At 41.5% G+C, this 17,519-nt stretch overlaps 1 protein-coding gene and 1 gene segment (V, D, J or C); one reads left to right on the top strand and one right to left on the bottom strand.

Moving 5' to 3' along the window:
• Positions 1 to 272: 272 nt before the first annotated feature.
• LOC109203499 (T cell receptor alpha variable 18-like) lies at positions 273 to 1,144 on the bottom strand. The segment is given in 3 exon segments: positions 273 to 310; positions 397 to 780; positions 871 to 1,144. Coding segments are annotated over 3 exon segments (468 nt in total).
• Positions 1,145 to 9,089: 7,945 nt separating this feature from the next.
• On the top strand, positions 9,090 to 14,573 carry LOC100690514 (zinc finger protein with KRAB and SCAN domains 8-like). Its single transcript, XM_005465095.4, has 2 exons — positions 9,090 to 9,443; positions 12,385 to 14,573. The coding sequence occupies exons 1-2, from the start codon at positions 9,272 to 9,274 to the stop codon at positions 13,302 to 13,304; spliced, it is 1,092 nt and encodes a 363-aa protein (XP_005465152.1). The 5' UTR covers positions 9,090 to 9,271; the 3' UTR covers positions 13,305 to 14,573.
• Positions 14,574 to 17,519: the final 2,946 nt, after the last annotated feature.

Raw genomic sequence — 17,519 nt, 5'->3', positions numbered from 1 at the left:
TATGTGGGTTACATAAGCAAGAGTTATTAGCTTTTGCAAGAAAACTACATTTTTTTTCTGATTTGGTGAAGAGCTTTCTTATTTGTGTATAGAGTTTGCAAAAATAGCCAATAGTTACAAAAAAATATGCTTAAGCCATAAGAAAAAAACTGTAATGTAGCACAAGGTTCAGTTAACTCTGCACTTTTTCACTTTTGAGTAAAGATGTTGATGGAAAAAGTCCTGGATGTCTGTACTTTACCTACCTACAACCACCTCTGTGGGATCAGTGATCAATCATTTATCATGTTGTTATTGATCAGTCTGATTTCTGTTGGAAAGAAAGATTAAAGATTTGTCATCAGTCCAATGACACAAGAATCAGAGGTTTAACAGTGTGTGTCTCCCTCTAGTGGATGTTGTGGAGTATTCTGTTGTCTTTGCTCCAAAGGTTTTTGTACAGAGTTTTGGTGTTTCCTGTCACTGTGGGCTGCAGAGCACAGTAGTACACAGCAGAGTCAGACAGCTGAAGCTTCTGGATCTTCAGAGGAACTGATCTGATGCTGGAATCCAGTGTGGATGAAAATCTCTCCTTGAACTCGTCTTCTGTGTTTCCATCATCCCCACTAACACGACTCAGGATGAATTTGGGGCTGTTGTTTCCATCCTGTTTGTACCAGAAGAGATAATTGCCTGTTAAACCGCTGCTGTTATAGAGACAGTGAAGTGTTACTGTGCCTCCTGCAGCAGCAGTCTCTTCTCCTTTTGCTTGCAGCACGTTGTCTTTTTGTGCTCTGCATTCTGTAAAACACCAACAAACAGTATCAGTGTGCTGTTAAAGAATCATGTCAATGTTGGATTGATATCAAAGAAACAGAGTTGTGTTCATACCGAGGCACATAGCAGCCAGCAGCACTGAGATGAACAGAGGCGTCATATCTGCAGTGTAGAGTAACTGTGAGCTACAGCAAGTATAAAGAAGCTGTGATCTCTCTGTTTAGTCTTCATCAACACTAAGTTGGTGGATTAGAAGGAGGAGCCTGATCACAGTGACAGGACTCATTCACAGCCCTGTGTTATTCCCCCTGCTGACAGCTTTACACTCAGCACGTCTTTCTGCTGCTCTGCTTTCATTGGATATTTGCTCCTATTGCAGGAAGCAGGTTTAACAGACTGAACTGTGAGTCGAGAAACAAGCACAGGATAAATAAAGAGCAGAGGCTCAGTTTTAATCCAGTGAACCAAACAATATGAATGCGTGTCAGTGTGGATCATGATGTTCATCTTTAAAAACTGAAGAAGAGAAAACAGTAGAAGAATCTTCTTGTATCTGCCAAAATGTTTCATGACTGAATTTTAACACTGGGAATTTGGAGAGTGAGGAGTCCTGATATCCGGTGTCGTGGTGCAGTGTGGGGAGAAGAATCACTAAGAAGTGAAACATTGTTGGTCTTTGCAGGTTAAAGTGAAGCTTTGAGACTTAAAGTGACTTCAGACTGAACTTCAACAACGTATGAAATGGATCTGATACCATCAATGATGGCACTGCTTTAAATGCCCAATCAGAACACAGAGGAGAAACTGTACCTATGACATCATCGAGAAAAAACACAAAGAGGTGATTCTTACAAAATAAAGGAAAAGTTTAAACCATGCAGGAGAAAATGTGAGAATACCAAAGTAAATCTTTCAGCTGTAAAACATCATTAATGCACCAACAATGTTGGGAGTTTATTACTAGTTACTTTATTTGATTTCTGATGCTTTTTTACACACATCATCACTAAATGAGGAAAAAAATATCTTTATGTCTGAATGTTCCTACAGTTGGTTTGTGGTTGATGTGGATTTGCTGCTCATGTGAATCCTCCCACAGTGTTTCATTAGCAGCTGTAACCACAGTGACTCTGATAAAACAGGAATTAGCAGAATCCATCTGATATGAAGCTGTGCTTTGAATACCACTTCCCTCCTCTTTGAAGAGTAGTCAGATATCTGTGTTCAGGTTTTTGTACAGCCTCTTCTACACTTTGTATCACTGTGTTTCTAGAGCACAGTAGTAGAGAGCTGTGTCTGCCAGGGTTAGGGCTGTTATGGTCAGAGTAGTTGATCGATCTGATGTTGTGGACTGATATCGATTATCAGGAATATACTGAGTTGTGGATCCTCTTGCTTCTTTCCAGAGTATAAACTGAGGAGCCTGAAGGTCAGAATGATGTCTGTACCAGTGAACATCAGGGGTGCCACTTATCTGATAGCTACATGTGAGTGTGACAGATTTTCCTTCTGTTTCAGTGACTTCAGTTTGTTGAGGAGTGATTGAGTCTCCAGCTGTTAGTCCTGGAAAAAGAAAGAAGAAAAGTAGTGAAATGCAGTCTGTATATCTGCTTAATGCAGCAGCTTCAACTAAACTTTAATCCCTGTTCTTAAACTCACCTATAATGTGAGATAGAAGCAAAAAGAGGTGCAGCAACATGTCTTTGGCGTTATTAAAGCCAGACAGACAGCACATGAACAATGTTCTTCCACTGCAGCACAATGACCAACAAATAGTGGGCGTTTCTCAATATGCATACTTGTGCGTACTTGCGTTCTTGTGTACTCGTGATACGTCATCAGTCGGAGACCAAGTACTGTTCCAATTCGAAGTACGCATCAAGCCGAGAACGCGAAAAAGTCCCGGATGTGTTCTCACTCCGCCCGTTTTATCGAGCATGCATCGGTGGTGACTTGTGTGGACTTGGTACAGCTAAATATCCCAGAATGCATTTCGTCCGAAACACAGACAAAGGCCGTTTCTCAATTCTCAAGTACGTGAGTACGTACTCACGTACTTGAGAATTGAGAAACGGCAACTGTCTCTGATCTTTACTGCTTCATTTCTCTGTTGTCTTTGTCATCGGTCCAATGACACAAGAATCAGAGGTTTAACAGTGTGTGGCTCCCTCTAGTGGATGTTGTGGAGTATTCTGTTGTCTTTGCTCCAAAGGTTTTTGTACAGAGTTTTGGTGTTTCCTGTCACTGTGGGCTGCAGAGCACAGTAGTACACAGCAGAGTCTGTCACTGCAGCAGAGGAGATCTGAAGATCCATTTTTGTTTCTTCCTTTCTGACTCCAACAGAGAGTCTGGAGCTGCTGGGTGGTGTTAGTATTTCTCCCGTCTCCAAATGAGAGATCAGGAACTCTGGTGTTTTTCCTGGATGTTGTCGATACCAGAAGAAATAATCAGCAGCACCTTTGGTGTACGTGCAGGTCAGAGTAACTGTGCTGCCCTCTAAACTGGACTCTTCATCTTTGACTGGAGTGAGTTGATCACATGTGACACCTGAAGGAAGAGAGAACGTTTTTCAATAAATAATTGGCATTAATGAATCATTTGAATTGAACATAGTTTCCTGTGTAGGTGAGCATACCTGTGAGAGTGAGAAGAATCAGAGGAAACACACAGTGATGTAATGACAGCATGTTGAGGAACATAAAGTTTGTTTTGTGTTGAACTCTGTTGAATGTGGAGGTTTTTCTCTCTTCTATAGTTCAGTAACAGCTCAGCTCCTCCCTGAATCTCTGCTCCTCGTCTCTGCTCTGTGTTTGCAGTGACACACAACAACAAAGGAAACGTGAACAAACACAGCTACAAAGCAACAAATAAATAATATATTTAATGATATTAATATCTATGAATATAATTTTTCAAAGAAGCATCTTTAACAGATGGAAACACCATCCCATCATTTAGATCTTTATAGAAATTGAACCTCAAAATGTGACAAATTCAGGAAAATGAAGTTGTGAATTTTATGGAGTTGAGTAAGAATGTTGCTGTGAGTGAACATTAAACTGCTCACAGATTTCCTTCATTAGACTTTAACTTATAAACAAACTTTATTTATATAGCACATTTAAAAACCAGTGGTGTACCAAAGTGCGTAACATGCAAGAGAGTAGGATGAAGTAACAGGGAAGGATGAGGGTATGGCAAGGTACCAAAACATGCTAGCAGGTTGAATGGCATTAAAACACAAAAGCAAAAGAATTGCATATAAAAGCATAAAAGAAAACTAAGTGTAAGGATAAAACAGTCAAAAAAATTAAAAATGATTAAAAGTAAGAATAAGCATTAAGCTAACTAACAAGCAAGCATTAACTGGTAGAAAAGGCGAGGCTAAATAAGTGGGTTTTTAACCGCGATTTGAAGGACTGAATGAAATCAGACTCGCGTATAGCGATGGGGAGGTGATTCCATAAATCGGGTGCAGCCACGGCAAACGCGCGGTCACCTCTAGTCTTCAGCCGGGATCTCGGCAGCACCAAGAGTGAATGGGAAGATGATCTTAATGCTCTAGCAGGGGTGTATAATCTAAGTAGCTCAATGAGGTAACTTGGCGCTATATTGTTAATAATTCGGAAGGTAAGCAGCAGGATTTTGAATTGAATGCGGTACTTAACGGGAAGCCAATGCAGGTCGGCAAAGACAGGGGTAATAGAGACACGCCGCCCACTACCAGTAAGGAGACGAGCAGCTGCATTCTGAACAATTTGGAGTCTATGGAGGAGAGTAGAGTTAAGACCGAAGTAAAGTGAGTTGCAATAATCCAACCTAGATGTCACAAAGGCGTGGATAAGCTTTCCAAGGTCCCTATGTGGAACATAATGTCTGGCCTTGCTAATAAGACGCAATTGATGGAAACAAGATTTAACAGCTGAAGACACTTGTTTGTCAAACTTAAAAGAGCTATCCAAAAATACACCCAGGTCACTAACAGTGTCGGTGAGGAAACTGTTAAAGGAACCGAGGGCGTCACGGAGTTGGCCACGGGGGACTCTACTGTCAAACACGATAATTTCAGTTTTCCTGTCGTTTAGAATAAGAGAGTTACCTGCGAGCCCATTTTTGACCTCATGCATACACTCGCAAAAGCCGTACAAAGACATAGCAGGATCATCAGTTAGTTCGAAATACATCTGTATGTCGTCGGCATAACAATGATGTGCAATGTTGTACTTCTCAAAGATTGCGCCTAAGAGGAGCATATACAGTGAGAAGAGCAGGGGGCCAAGGACAGATCCTTGAGGCACGCCGCAGGAGACAGGTGCAGCAGAGGAGAAATAAGGGCCAAAATTGATCGAGAAAGACCTATTAGAAAGGTATGACTTAAACCAATCTAGGGCGGTGCCTCCAATGCCAACTGTGTGTTCAAGCCTCGCTAATAGGATGTTATGATCTACCATATCAAAGGCCGAGGATAGATTTAGTAGGACCAGGACTGAAGAGCGTCCAGAATCAGCAATCAGAAGGAGATCATTCAGGACTCTGAGCAACGCCGTTTCAGTGCTGTAACAGGGTTTGTAAGCAGACTGAAATTTATCATAAATGGCATTCACATCCAAATACGGCTGAAGTTGTGAAAGAACGATCCTCTCCAGTATTTTGGACAGGAATGGAAGCTTAGAGATCGGCCTATAGTTCCCAAGATCATTATGATCAAGGTTCCTTTTTTTAAGAACGGTCTGGACAACAGCATGTTTGAAGGCTAGAGGAACAGAGCCTGCAAGTAGGGATAAATTCATTAGAGATAGGATGCTGGGTCCAATTCCGCTGAAACAATCCTTAACTATACGAGATGGAAGGATATCATAAGCAGGAGAGGTGTTCTTTGATTGGTCAATAAGTCGCTTGAGAGTATGGAGTATTTGTTTAACTTATAAACAAAGACATTTGTGTGAGAATCTGGAGTTTGTGAAATGAAGCATACGTGGATACATGACTCTGAACGGGTGCAGTCCTGCAAAATGTTTGTGGAGCAGCAGGAAAAGTAGTCAAACTATATGACAGTATGAAAGGTGGTGATCGGTGAAAGTGTAATAAAGAGTGAGGAGGCAGTGACGAGCCGTGCTTACTGACAGATGTTTATTATTTTTGTGCTAACCCAGTCAGTTTATTTTAACCAGCTCAGGCTCAAACAGAATTCACAGCTGTATTTGACACTTGTGTCGTCTCCACACAGTCAATCATCCTTTTAAACAAATATCACTTTGTTTCTTTTATCATCATTTTTCTTTTCAAAACTTATTTTTTCATCTGAACCATTTAGTGTAAGCACATAAAACATCTTTTGTTAGAGCGTGGTGATAGTGGGCTATTAAACTGAATAATATTACCCTGAAATTGATTTAACTGTGTTAAAAAGGACCTGAAACTAGAAGTTATTATGTCAAAACAAATGTGCCTATGAGGCTAAAGTATTTGTTAATATTTTGTTCACAATATGATGACCTGCTAGAAATAAAATAGAAATATCTGTGTATTCTATTTTTCATATATTGAATGTACAGCTGTAGGAACCTGACAATAACAAGGTAATATTGGTTGATGTTTCACATATTGGGATACTATTACTGTATTATGATGCTGGAGTTAATCCGACTTTATGTCCCTGTCATTCTCCTGTCTGTGAAGGTAACAACATAAATATGATTTGTGATGCTGTGACTTATTACCTGGAAACAGCTGTGGTAGTTTCTGTGTAATAACCAGGAATGAGGCTCCATCATGCAGAGCTGCACACTTCTACTAATCTTCTTGGTGATATTTCCTGCATTTAAAACTCTGAATCAAAAGTGTTGTGGCTGTTTTATATTACACCACCAGGAAGTAGTTTATATGTAGCTGTGTGCAGGCAGAATGACGCTCCAACTCCTCCAGTCATATTTCATAAAACATTTATTGATGAGCAAATACAAGACGGAGCGTTCAACACGACTTTAATCAACTTATTAATCACAATCTTTGTGTTAAATCTATAAACTGTAAAATGATAAAACACTGTTACTGTACAGCTCACCGAAAAATAATCAGCACATATGATTCTCAGAAAATTTCTATTGATTTCATCTCATAAATGTTTTATTTGGATCTTAAAGAAAAAGAAAGATGAAACAGTTTTAGTCTCATTAACACGTGACTCGTATGGGCCCAAGTTTGGTTATGATTTAGTTTCATGTTGTGAATAATAGTGAGAAACATTATGAAGATACATTTTCTCTGTTTTTAAGTGAAGCTGTGTGAAAAACTGCTGACACAGCACATCTGTTTAATCCCTGCTAGAAAAAACTGAGAGAATATGAAAGTAGATCATGCAGGTAAGAAGCACCTTTAGATTATAATTTATCAACAATGTTGTGAGTTTGTTGGATGTGAAAATGGGTTACTGTATTTGGTTTCTGATTATTAAACATTGTCATCCTGACTATATGAATCTATTTCACATCAACAGTTTTTACTGTTTGTAGTTATTTCATTATTGTTTCTTTGTGTCTGAACGTTCCTACAGTTGGTTTGTGGTTGATGTGGATTTGCTGCTCATGTGAATCCTCCCACAGTGTTTCATTAGCAGCTGTAACCACAGTGACTCTGATAAAACAGGAATTAGCAGAATCCATCTGATATGAAGCTGTGCTTTGAATACCACTTCCCTCCTCTTTGAAGAGTAGTCAGATATCTGTGTTCAGGTTTTTGTACAGCCTCTTCTACACTTTGTATCACTGTGTTTCTAGAGCACAGTAGTAGAGAGCTGTGTCTGCCAGGGTTAGGGCTGTTATGGTCAGATTAGTTGTTGTAGAAGATGTTTCTGATTCATATCGTTTATCCGGGGCATACTGATCACCTCCTCCTGATATTCTCCAGAGTATAAACTGAGGAGCCTGAAGGTCAGAATGATGTTTGTACCAGTGAACATAACGACCACCACTTATCTGATAGTTACATGTGAGTTTGACAGATTTTCCTTCTGTTTCAGTGACTTCAGTTCGTTGAGGAGTGATTGAGTCTCCAGCTGTGAGTCCTGGAAAAAGAAAGAAGAAAAGTAGTGAAATGCAGTCTGTATATCTGCTTAATGCAGCAGCTTCAACTAAACTTTAATCCCTGTTCTTAAACTCACCTATAATGTGAGATAGAAGCAAAAAGAGGTGCAGCAACATGTCTTTGGAGTTTTTAGCTGTGAGTGGTTTGATGTTCACAGCTGGAGTCAGACAGTTTTCTGCAGTCAGGAGGAGGAGCTGCTTTTGTTCTCATGTGATGTGTCCTGTTGAATCCTGATGACAGCTTGTGTGTCTGCAGGAGATCCTGCACAGTTTGTGCTTCGTGCTGCTCTTTAAAGTTTTCCTGCTTCAGCTTTGTTCACACAGAGCATCTGGTTCTTCTCTCTGTGGTGTCTGAGCCAAAGAACATCCACTAAACACTCATGTCTGGGCTCCACTTTGAAAATAAAACATTCAATGTCTGTAAATCTGTAACCAATAAACATTTACAGATTGTGTAATAATATGTGTAACACAGAGAAAACTGTTGGAGTCAGATTTGAAAGACCTGAAAACTAACGCAGTGACACAGATGAAGGAGGTTTTACTCCTTTCATTTGATACAGCAGCTGAAAACAGCTCAAAACTATTTCCTTTTTTTATTCCATAAACATTTTCAAAAACGAGCCTTCCGTCCACATTAAGAAAAAAATATTATTGATAATTTTATGAATAAAGTAGAAATTCTGAAAGTAAAAAGGTCATATATGCTGATTACAAACTGCCATGGCAGCTGTTCTCTATAAAAAGCCTCGTGTTGATGAGTCAGTGAAACAAACTGATCAGCTGTCCTGTGATACAACATCCATCCTCTTTACTGTACGAGGCTGTAACGATGGCGACCTCACATCTGTCAACGAACAGCTGTTTTTTTTTTTTAATTTTGTGTAATAAAAACGTTTACGTGTTTTTCAGTCTGAGCATGCGCAGTTTTCTGCACCATCTCTTTATCTCATGCTGATCACCGCCCTGTGTTTATGAGCTGAAACACAAATCATTTCCTTCCTTTAACTAAAACTAACTCTGAATTACGACCTCGCTGACTCAGAGGTTACAGAAGCCGTGGAGGTTTAACTTGATACACAACTGTAATCTCCATATTTCAGCTTTTTCTCTCAAAATAATCCATTAAATATATTTTTCTTAATCTGGCCCTGATACTCCGTCGTACATGTTACCCGATGCACAAAGGGGAACTAAATGTAACTCTTGTCGTCTGCCGGAACTTCATCGCATAACACCAGGCGGAAGTAAACAAAGGCAAAGGGGCCATTACGTGTGTGGAGCGGACAGAATTCGGTTGTTGTGTGTGAGCCGAGTGTGCGAGCCGAGTGTGCGAGCCGAGTGTGTGTGAGCCGAGTGTGCGAGCCGAGTGTGCGAGCCGAGTGTGTGTGAGCCGAGTGTGTGAGCCGAGTGTGTGAGCTGTGGCAGTAACAATGGCTTCAGTTCAGTATCTGAGAGAGTTTATCAACGAGCGACTAACTGCTGCTGCTGAACAAATATTCTTGGAGTTTGAAAAAACGATCGTCCAGTACGAGGAAGAGATCGACCGTCAGCGCAGACTGCTGGATATCACCTGGAAACCCCAAATCAAGCTGCACAGGACAGGTGAGTGTCCCTCTGAGGGAGGAGTGAACACATGAATGGGACTCACGGAGGATCCTCGTCGGTAGTGATGCGCGAACGAAGCTATGAACCAGTTTTGAACCACTTCTTCAGCTGTATTGAGAACGGGTTCATGTACTCAAAGCTTCATTTTAGTAGTGAAATAAGAGCCAGCAAAATTAATTTCTCAATAATCATGCGCTGATTATAAATGGGGTTTGTATGAATGATGTAAACATAATTGTGGAGAGATGGGGTGACAGGTCAGCTGATCTGTAAAGCTCTGTAATGTAATAGTTGGAAGAAGGCGACATGGAGGATGTGCCTGTGTCCGTGGGACGGGACAGTCAAAGATATTGACAAACCGTATTAATAATTAGCTATTTGTAACCTTACCTGTGTTGGGTGGACTTTGTGCAGGTGGAGCTGATGTTGAAGCATGATCAGTAGATATGTCCAGTGTGCGCTTCATCAGTGGTCACATTTTGTCTTCACTGTGTTTGAATGGTTTTACATGTTGGGTTAAGCAGTGTGGACAGTGACAGGATGGCTGTGATTATCAAACTTACCTGTGAGGGTGTCAGACATGTTCTGTCCCAGCAGTATTTCCTGAATGTGTGAAGTAGCATTTTTTCAGTGGCATGACCTTTGACCCTGAGAATCTCTTCTGCTGTTGCTGATAGTGCTGGGCGATATGGAAAAAAATATTTATCGCGATATGAATTATTTTATATCACGATAACGATATATATATATATCACGATATACCACAATATTTCCAGTTATTCTCTGAAAAGTTTGACAAATTTCATTGCTCACTTTTCTCCCACTTTATTTTGAAGACACATTTAACGGAACTGTCACAATTGAGAAACATACAAGCTGTGGCCTTCACATTTTTTTTCTTTTTCAAAATCATACATTTAAAATGAATTGTCAAAACAAACTTTTTAAAGTGCACAACAGTTTCAAGTTTCTGAGAAGAAAACCCTGATTTGCACAAAAGTTCAGCTATAAAACATAAAGACAAATTATTTCTCAACTTTCTGAAATCTGTAACCTTGTAGTGCAAAGTTTGCAAACCAATATAAAGTGACAAAATTAAGCATCAGGGTTGAACAGAACTCTGTTTAAGGCATTAAGCATAAATAAAAGTGCAAACAGAAAATGGCTACTTTGCAGAAGTAGATATGTTACTGTTGAATTTATAGGTTGAGTGCAAGGAAGACTAGTTGGTCAACTGTGTTTGAGGTCATGTCACATGTAAGACATGACCTCTTACATGAGATGATGTTCCCACTCGCACTGAAAGCCCTTTCAGATGAAGAACTGGTAGCAGGAATGCACAAGTACTTTTTGGCCAGCCTGGCCACCAATGGAAAGTTTGTCTCATGCTGCTTCCACCATTCCAGCAGGTCAGTCTCTGAGTCAGGCCCAGGTGTCTGAAGATACACGGAGAGCTCCAGTTCAATGGATGCTCTGCTGGGTTGGGAGTGGGTGGTGGACTGACCTGCCTTTTTGAAGTAGCTACCTAAACTTTTCTTTTTCTTTGTGGGACAGGGAAGCTCTGGATCATCTTCAGTAGCTGGGGGTGAACTGGAGGCTGCTGCTGTTTGTCCTCTTTCCCACATGCCAAAATGGCGAGAAAAAACTTATGAATCCAGTTCCTATTAAGTTACAGCTATTTAATGATGATTAATCCTCCCGCACTCTTAACTACAGATGAATCGATCAACTAGGAAGGGACCGTAATCAGCCGATTGTTGGTATTCTGTGCTTTGACTGGTGATTGGCCAGTCAGCCTCACATATGTCTAATCGCAAGCCAGTCCATTTCATGAATATGCAACACAAGCACAGCGATGCACCCAAATTGTTGTGCACACTCAAAGTTCATTAAAGTAAACCACAAGGGGACCATTTATTGTTACAAATGGTTTTAGAATCCCTTTGTGGTTTACGAGTTGGAGCTCCATTAAAAATATTTGTAACAACAAACCACTTCATATGTTTAAATCACCCTCACTCAGCTGAACATGAACATCTAAAATAAGCTAACAGATGCGCAGTGCTTAAAGCTAAAGCTCAGAGCCATCCAGAAGCCAACAACCTTGTTACGAGCAGAGGATGAAACAGCTATGACGACTCATCCATGGGGTCAAAAAGACCCCAGAACAACATCCAAAGAAATGCAGACTTCAGTTGCCTCAGTTAAGGTCACTGTTCATGACTCCACCATAAGAAAGAGGCTGGGCAAAAAGTTCCAAGATGAAAACCATTTCTCAGTAAAAGGAACATAAAGGCTGATCTCAATTTTGCCAGAAAACATCTTGATGATCTCCAAGACTTTCGGGAAAATACTCTGTGGACTGACGAGACAAAGGTTGAACCTTTTGGAAGGTTTGAGTCCCGTTACATCTGACATAAAAGTAACACAGCGTTTCAGAAAGAGAACATCATACCAACAGTAAAATATGGGCTGATTTGCTACCTCGGGAGCTGGAAGACCCTAGAATACCAGAATGAAAGGCTCGTACATAAATGTGCACTTGGGATCAAGCTGTTAAAGTTCTATTGAAGAAAAGTATAGTTTGTTTTGTTTTGGAAAATATTCAAACTCATTGTAACTCAATTCAGATTTATTTATATACGGCCATATTACAACAAACCTCTCGTGGTGCTTTATATTGTAAGGTAAAGACCCTACAAAAATATAGAGAAAGCCCCAACAATAAGATAACGGGGCATTCATCACTGATTGATGAATAGTAAGATGCTTTAGCTTTATGAGGGGCTTTTTTGGTGATGAAAACAAACTCTTTGCAGTTTAAAGTCTGTCTGTCCTTACTGCTGGACTTCTGCTGATTTTGACAGTGTATTTGCTCCAGTGTGTTTTTCTGGTATCATATCTGTTTTCTTTGTGTCGTCTCCTTTTCTCACTCCAGATGTCCCACAGCAGCATGTCCTTAAGGAGGAAGAGGTTGTCATGGAGGAGCAGCTCTGTAACCAGGAGAGGAGTTCCAGTCTGAACCAGGAGGTACCTCAACCTCCACAGATTAAAGAGGAACAGGAGGAACTGTGCAGCAGTCAGGAGGGAGAGCAGCTTATATTGAAGCAAGAGATTAATACCCTTATAGTGACTACTGATTATGAAGAAAATGACCACAGTGAACCAGAACCAGATGGGGACCAGCTCCTCTCTCACAGCTTTGCTGTAGCTGCGAGCCAGGATCAGGGAGAAAACAAGAGTGCAGATTCAGAACCAGCCGGATGTAGAAACAAAAGCAACAACAATGAAGAAGAACCCACTACGTCAGGAAGTCAGTGTAACGCTAATAAAAGTAGAGAGACTTTAAAATGTGATGTTTGTGGAAAAGCCTTTAAGTATAATTATCTAATGAAGAGACATTATACAATCCACACAGGTGAGAGGCCGTTCTCTTGCAAGTTGTGTGGGAAAATGTTCAGAAGTCATAGTTCTTTGGGGAAGCACATTAGAGCTCACAAAGGTGAGAAGCCATATCCTTGTAAAACGTGTGGGAAAATGTTTGCTTACAATAGTGATTTATTGAAACACACAAGAATGCACACTGGTGAGAAGCCATATCCTTGTAAAACATGTGGGAAAATGTTTGGATATAGTAGTTCTTTATTGAAGCACATGAGAATTCATACAGGTGTTAAGCCATATCATTGTAAAACATGTGGGAAGACCTTCAGACGTAACTGTCATTTAACAGAGCACATAAGAACGCACACAGGTGAGAAACCATATCGCTGTAAAGCATGTGGGAAAAGGTTCATATCTAGTACTCATTTGTTGCGCCACATGAGAACGCACACTGATAGTTGTACTTTCGATTGAAGATATTATTGGCTAAGTGAGCTGCGTTGAGCTAAAAGAGGTTTATTTCACTAAATTTGCTTTTTTTACCTAGCTTAGTTATTCATTCCTCTTTCCGGTAGTGGGAGACATTATCTTAAGTTGTTTAACTCTCATCTTACATATTGGTTTCCATGTAGATCTGGGGGGGGTAACTTTTGCTGAACACATGACCTGGTTAAGAGCAGGCAATTTTCAGAGTTTCAGTTTAACCAGACTGTTGCCACATATTTGTGTACTAACTTAGTATGCCGAAAATGTAGAAATGTTGCTAGACTTGATTCTAATCTGTTGGTAGTTCTCGTTTACAGTGACTGAATTGTAGCTATTAGAACACAAAAACAATAAAAATATATTTAAATTTGCAATAAAGTAAAGCAAAAAATGTAGTAGCTTTCAGTTTCAGGGCTCTAACGTGCAGCTCTTACTTTAGAAATGAACAGCAGCACTGAGACCACACTCAAGGGTAAAATAATTAAGACACATTAAAATGTTTATTTTATTTTATATTTTTATTTTCTTTATAGATTTTTAATCACTTTATCATCATCTGTTCATGCCTGAAACAGAAGTCCGGCTTCAATGTAAAGTTCACATCCACTGTTGTACAACCATTTTTTTCTGACTGGGATTTTGGTTTTGTTGAGTCAATTAACACAAAGGCAGCCTGGCTGTGTTGAACTTCATTCATAGTCTACCCCTGAGGTCAGAAGTCGTAGTCTTTTTAGAGAACAGTGTCTCGGAAGGCGACCCTGAAAAAACGTGTGAGGTTCAGAGTTGCGCTTTTAGAGTTGAGCCACCTTTGGCTCAACTCTAAAAGTTACACTGTGAGATCAGTCTGACCTATCCAGCTGTCAAACTGCACTGTGATCAGTTTCTTATGTTTTTCTTCATTTTTTTTCTTTGCTCTGTATTGAAAAAAAAAACTTACTGTGTTGTTTAATTAAATTTTACAATTATGAAGTATAACAAACATGCATCTGAGCTGCTTGTTTTTTATCCATCTAAAACTCTGCCAAAGTTTCTGTGGGAGGAAGCTGGAGTACCCAGAGAGAACCCATACACACAAGGTGGCCCAAGCCCACTAGGAACACCTTTTTTAATAAATTGATGGGGGCACTTTTTTTAGGCTAGATATTTATTTTTATTTAGCCTTTTTTAAAATGTTGATGCTTTTGTTTTCTTTATTTGGCCCTTGCAGTAATAAATGCTTCATGTCTCAAAAATAAATTCTTCACAGTGTGGCTCAAAGATATCAAATGTCATGAACTCTTAACTTTATCAGAATCAGAAAGGGTTTTATTGCCAAATGTTGAGCAGGTTTACAACATTAGGAAATTGCTGCAGTACTTAGCCCAAAACATACTGTCAGACAACGCTTAAATAAAAATAAAAATTAAAAGTACTAAGTAGATGGATATATACATGAATGCAGGTGGTGATCAGTGCAAAAATGGAATGATGCAGTGAACACAGTGTAGGGTCATGTGTTAGTGGTGGGAACAGTCATATGGTTATTGTTCATGAGTCCAACAGCAGAGGGGAAGAAACTGTTCTTATGGCGAGAGGTTCTGGTGCGAATGGACCAGAGCCTCCTGCCTGAGGGGAGCAGGTCAAACAGACTGTGTCCAGGGTGAGAAGGGTCAGCTGTGATCCGAGCTGCACGCCCCAGTGTCCTGGAGGTGTACAGGTCCTGCAGAGATGGGAGTCTGCAGCCAATCACCTTCTCAGCAGAGCGCACAACACGCTGCAGTCTCTGCTTGTCCCTGATGGTGGCTCCAGCGTACCACACGGTGATGGAGGAGGTGAGGATGGACTCGATGATTGCAGTGTAGAATTGCATCATCGTCCGTGTTGGCAGGTTGAATTTCTTCAGCTGCCTCAGGAAGTACATCCTCTGCTGGGCTTTCTTTATGACGGAGGTGATGGTGGGCTCCCACTTCAGGTCCTGGGTGATGGTGGTACCCAGGAAGCAGAATGAAATCAAAACCTCCGTCCTGTAGGCAGACTCATCCCCGTCCGAGATGAGTCCATTAACGGTGGTGTCATCTGCAAACTTGATTAGCTTGACAGACTGGTGGGTGGAGGTGCAGCAGTTGGTGTACAGGGAGAAGAGCAGAGGAGAAAGAACACAGCCCTGAGGGGCGCTGGTGCTGGTGGTCCGGGAGTCCGAGACATTCTTTCCCAGCCTCACATGCTGCTTCCTGTCCCGTCAGGAAGTCAGTGATCCACCGGCAGATGGGATCAGGCACATTCATCTGGGAAAGCTTGCCTTGGAGATGGTCTGGAAGGATGGTGTTGAAGGCAGAGCTGAAGTCCACAAACAGGATCCTGGCGTAGGTTCCTGGGGAGTCCAGATGCTGCAGGATGAAGTGTAGAGAAATGTTGATAGCATCGTCTACAGACCTGTTGGCTCTGTATCCAAACTGCAGGGGGTCCAGGAGGGGGGCCGTGAGGGTCTTGAGGTAGGAGAGAACCAGGCGCTCAAATGACTTCATGACCACAGATGTCAGAGCCACAGGTCTGTAGTCATTTAGTCCAGTGATCCTTGGTTTCTTGGGGACAGGGATTATGGTAGAGGACTTGAAGCAGGCAGGCACATGACATGCCTGCAGTGAGGGGTTGAAAATGCCAGAAAACCATGGGGACAGCTCGTTTGCACAGTGTCTGAGGGTGGCAGGAGACACCGTCTGGGCCAGGAGCTTTTCGAGCATTCAGACTCTTAAACTGCTTCCTCACATCTGCTTCATGAATATGAAGGGTTGTAGTGGGAGAAGGTGGTGTGAAATCCTCCGTGGTGTGGGGTGAGGAGGGGGGTGTTGCAGGTGAAGTGTTTGATGGTGGTGATGGCTCTATGGTGGGGGGAGAGGTGGGGGAATGAGTGTCCAAAGTGTCTCTATTGTTGGGGCTGTTGGAGGTGTGAAGGCTGCTTGATGGCTCGTCAAAACGGCAGTAAGAATAAGAATAACTTTATTTATCCCGATGGAAATTCTTTTGTCATGTACATGCTCAAAGCAGCAGGAGAGACAGAGGAACAGATGAATAAGATATAAGATATACAATATATACAATAAGAATAGTAGTGTACAGTAATATACAGTAGGATAGTGCAAGACATAGAATAGAATAGAATAGAATGCCTTTATTGTCACTATACAGTTGTACAATGAGATACAGAGCATCTCCTACTCAGTGTAAACATGCTGGGGGGGGGGGGGGGGGGTACAGTTCTGCAGTGCTATGTACATATGGACAGTATAACATAGGGAAAAAGATATATATATATATATATATATAGCACCAGGGCCCGACATGGTTCACGCCTACTGGCTGAAGAAGCTGACTGCACTCCACGAGCGTCTGGCAGCACAAATGAACCAGCTGCTAGTTAACGAGAGACACCCGGAATGGCTAACCGAAGGTCGGACGGTCCTGATCCCCAAGAAGGGACCGGTCCCATCCAACTACCGACCAATAACCTGCCTCAGTACTACATGGAAGCTCCTGTCAGGCATCATATCGGCTAAGATGAACAGGCACATGGGTCAATACATGAGCGGGGCACAGAAAGGGATTGGCAAGAATACCAGAGGCGCAAAACACCAGCTACTGGTAGACAGAACAGTCAGCCGAGACTGCAAGACCAGACTGACCAACCTGTGCACAGCCTGGATTGATTACAAGAAGGCCTATGACTCAATGCCCCACAGCTGGATACTGGAATGCCTAGAACTGTACAAGATCAACAGGACCCTAAGAGCCTTCATCAGGAACTCAATGGGGATGTGGCATACAACACTAGAGGCCAACTCCAAGCCCATAGCACAAGTCACCATCAAGTGCGGGATCTACCAAGGAGATGCTCTGTCCCCACTGCTGTTCTGCATAGGCCTGAACCCCCTCAGTGAGATCATTAACAAGACTGGCTACGGATACCGACTACGGAACGGAGCGGTTGTCAGCCACCTCCTGTACATGGATGACATCAAGCTGTATGCCAAGAGTGAACGAGACATCGATTCACTGATACACACTACCAGGCTATACAGCAATGACATTGGAATGTCATTCGGGCTGGAGAAGTGTAGTCGGATGGTAACAAAAAGAGGGAAGGTAGTCAGAACTGAGGGGATTGAACTACCAGAAGGCAACATTGCAGACATAGAGGACAGTTACAAGTACCTGGGGATCCCGCAA

Source organism: Oreochromis niloticus, linkage group LG18, assembly GCF_001858045.2.
Source record: "Oreochromis niloticus isolate F11D_XX linkage group LG18, O_niloticus_UMD_NMBU, whole genome shotgun sequence".
In the NCBI taxonomy this organism is placed as follows: Eukaryota; Metazoa; Chordata; class Actinopteri; order Cichliformes; family Cichlidae; genus Oreochromis; species Oreochromis niloticus.
The sequence above is the reverse complement of the archived record's forward strand: the minus strand, read 5'-3'. Positions and strand labels throughout refer to the sequence as shown.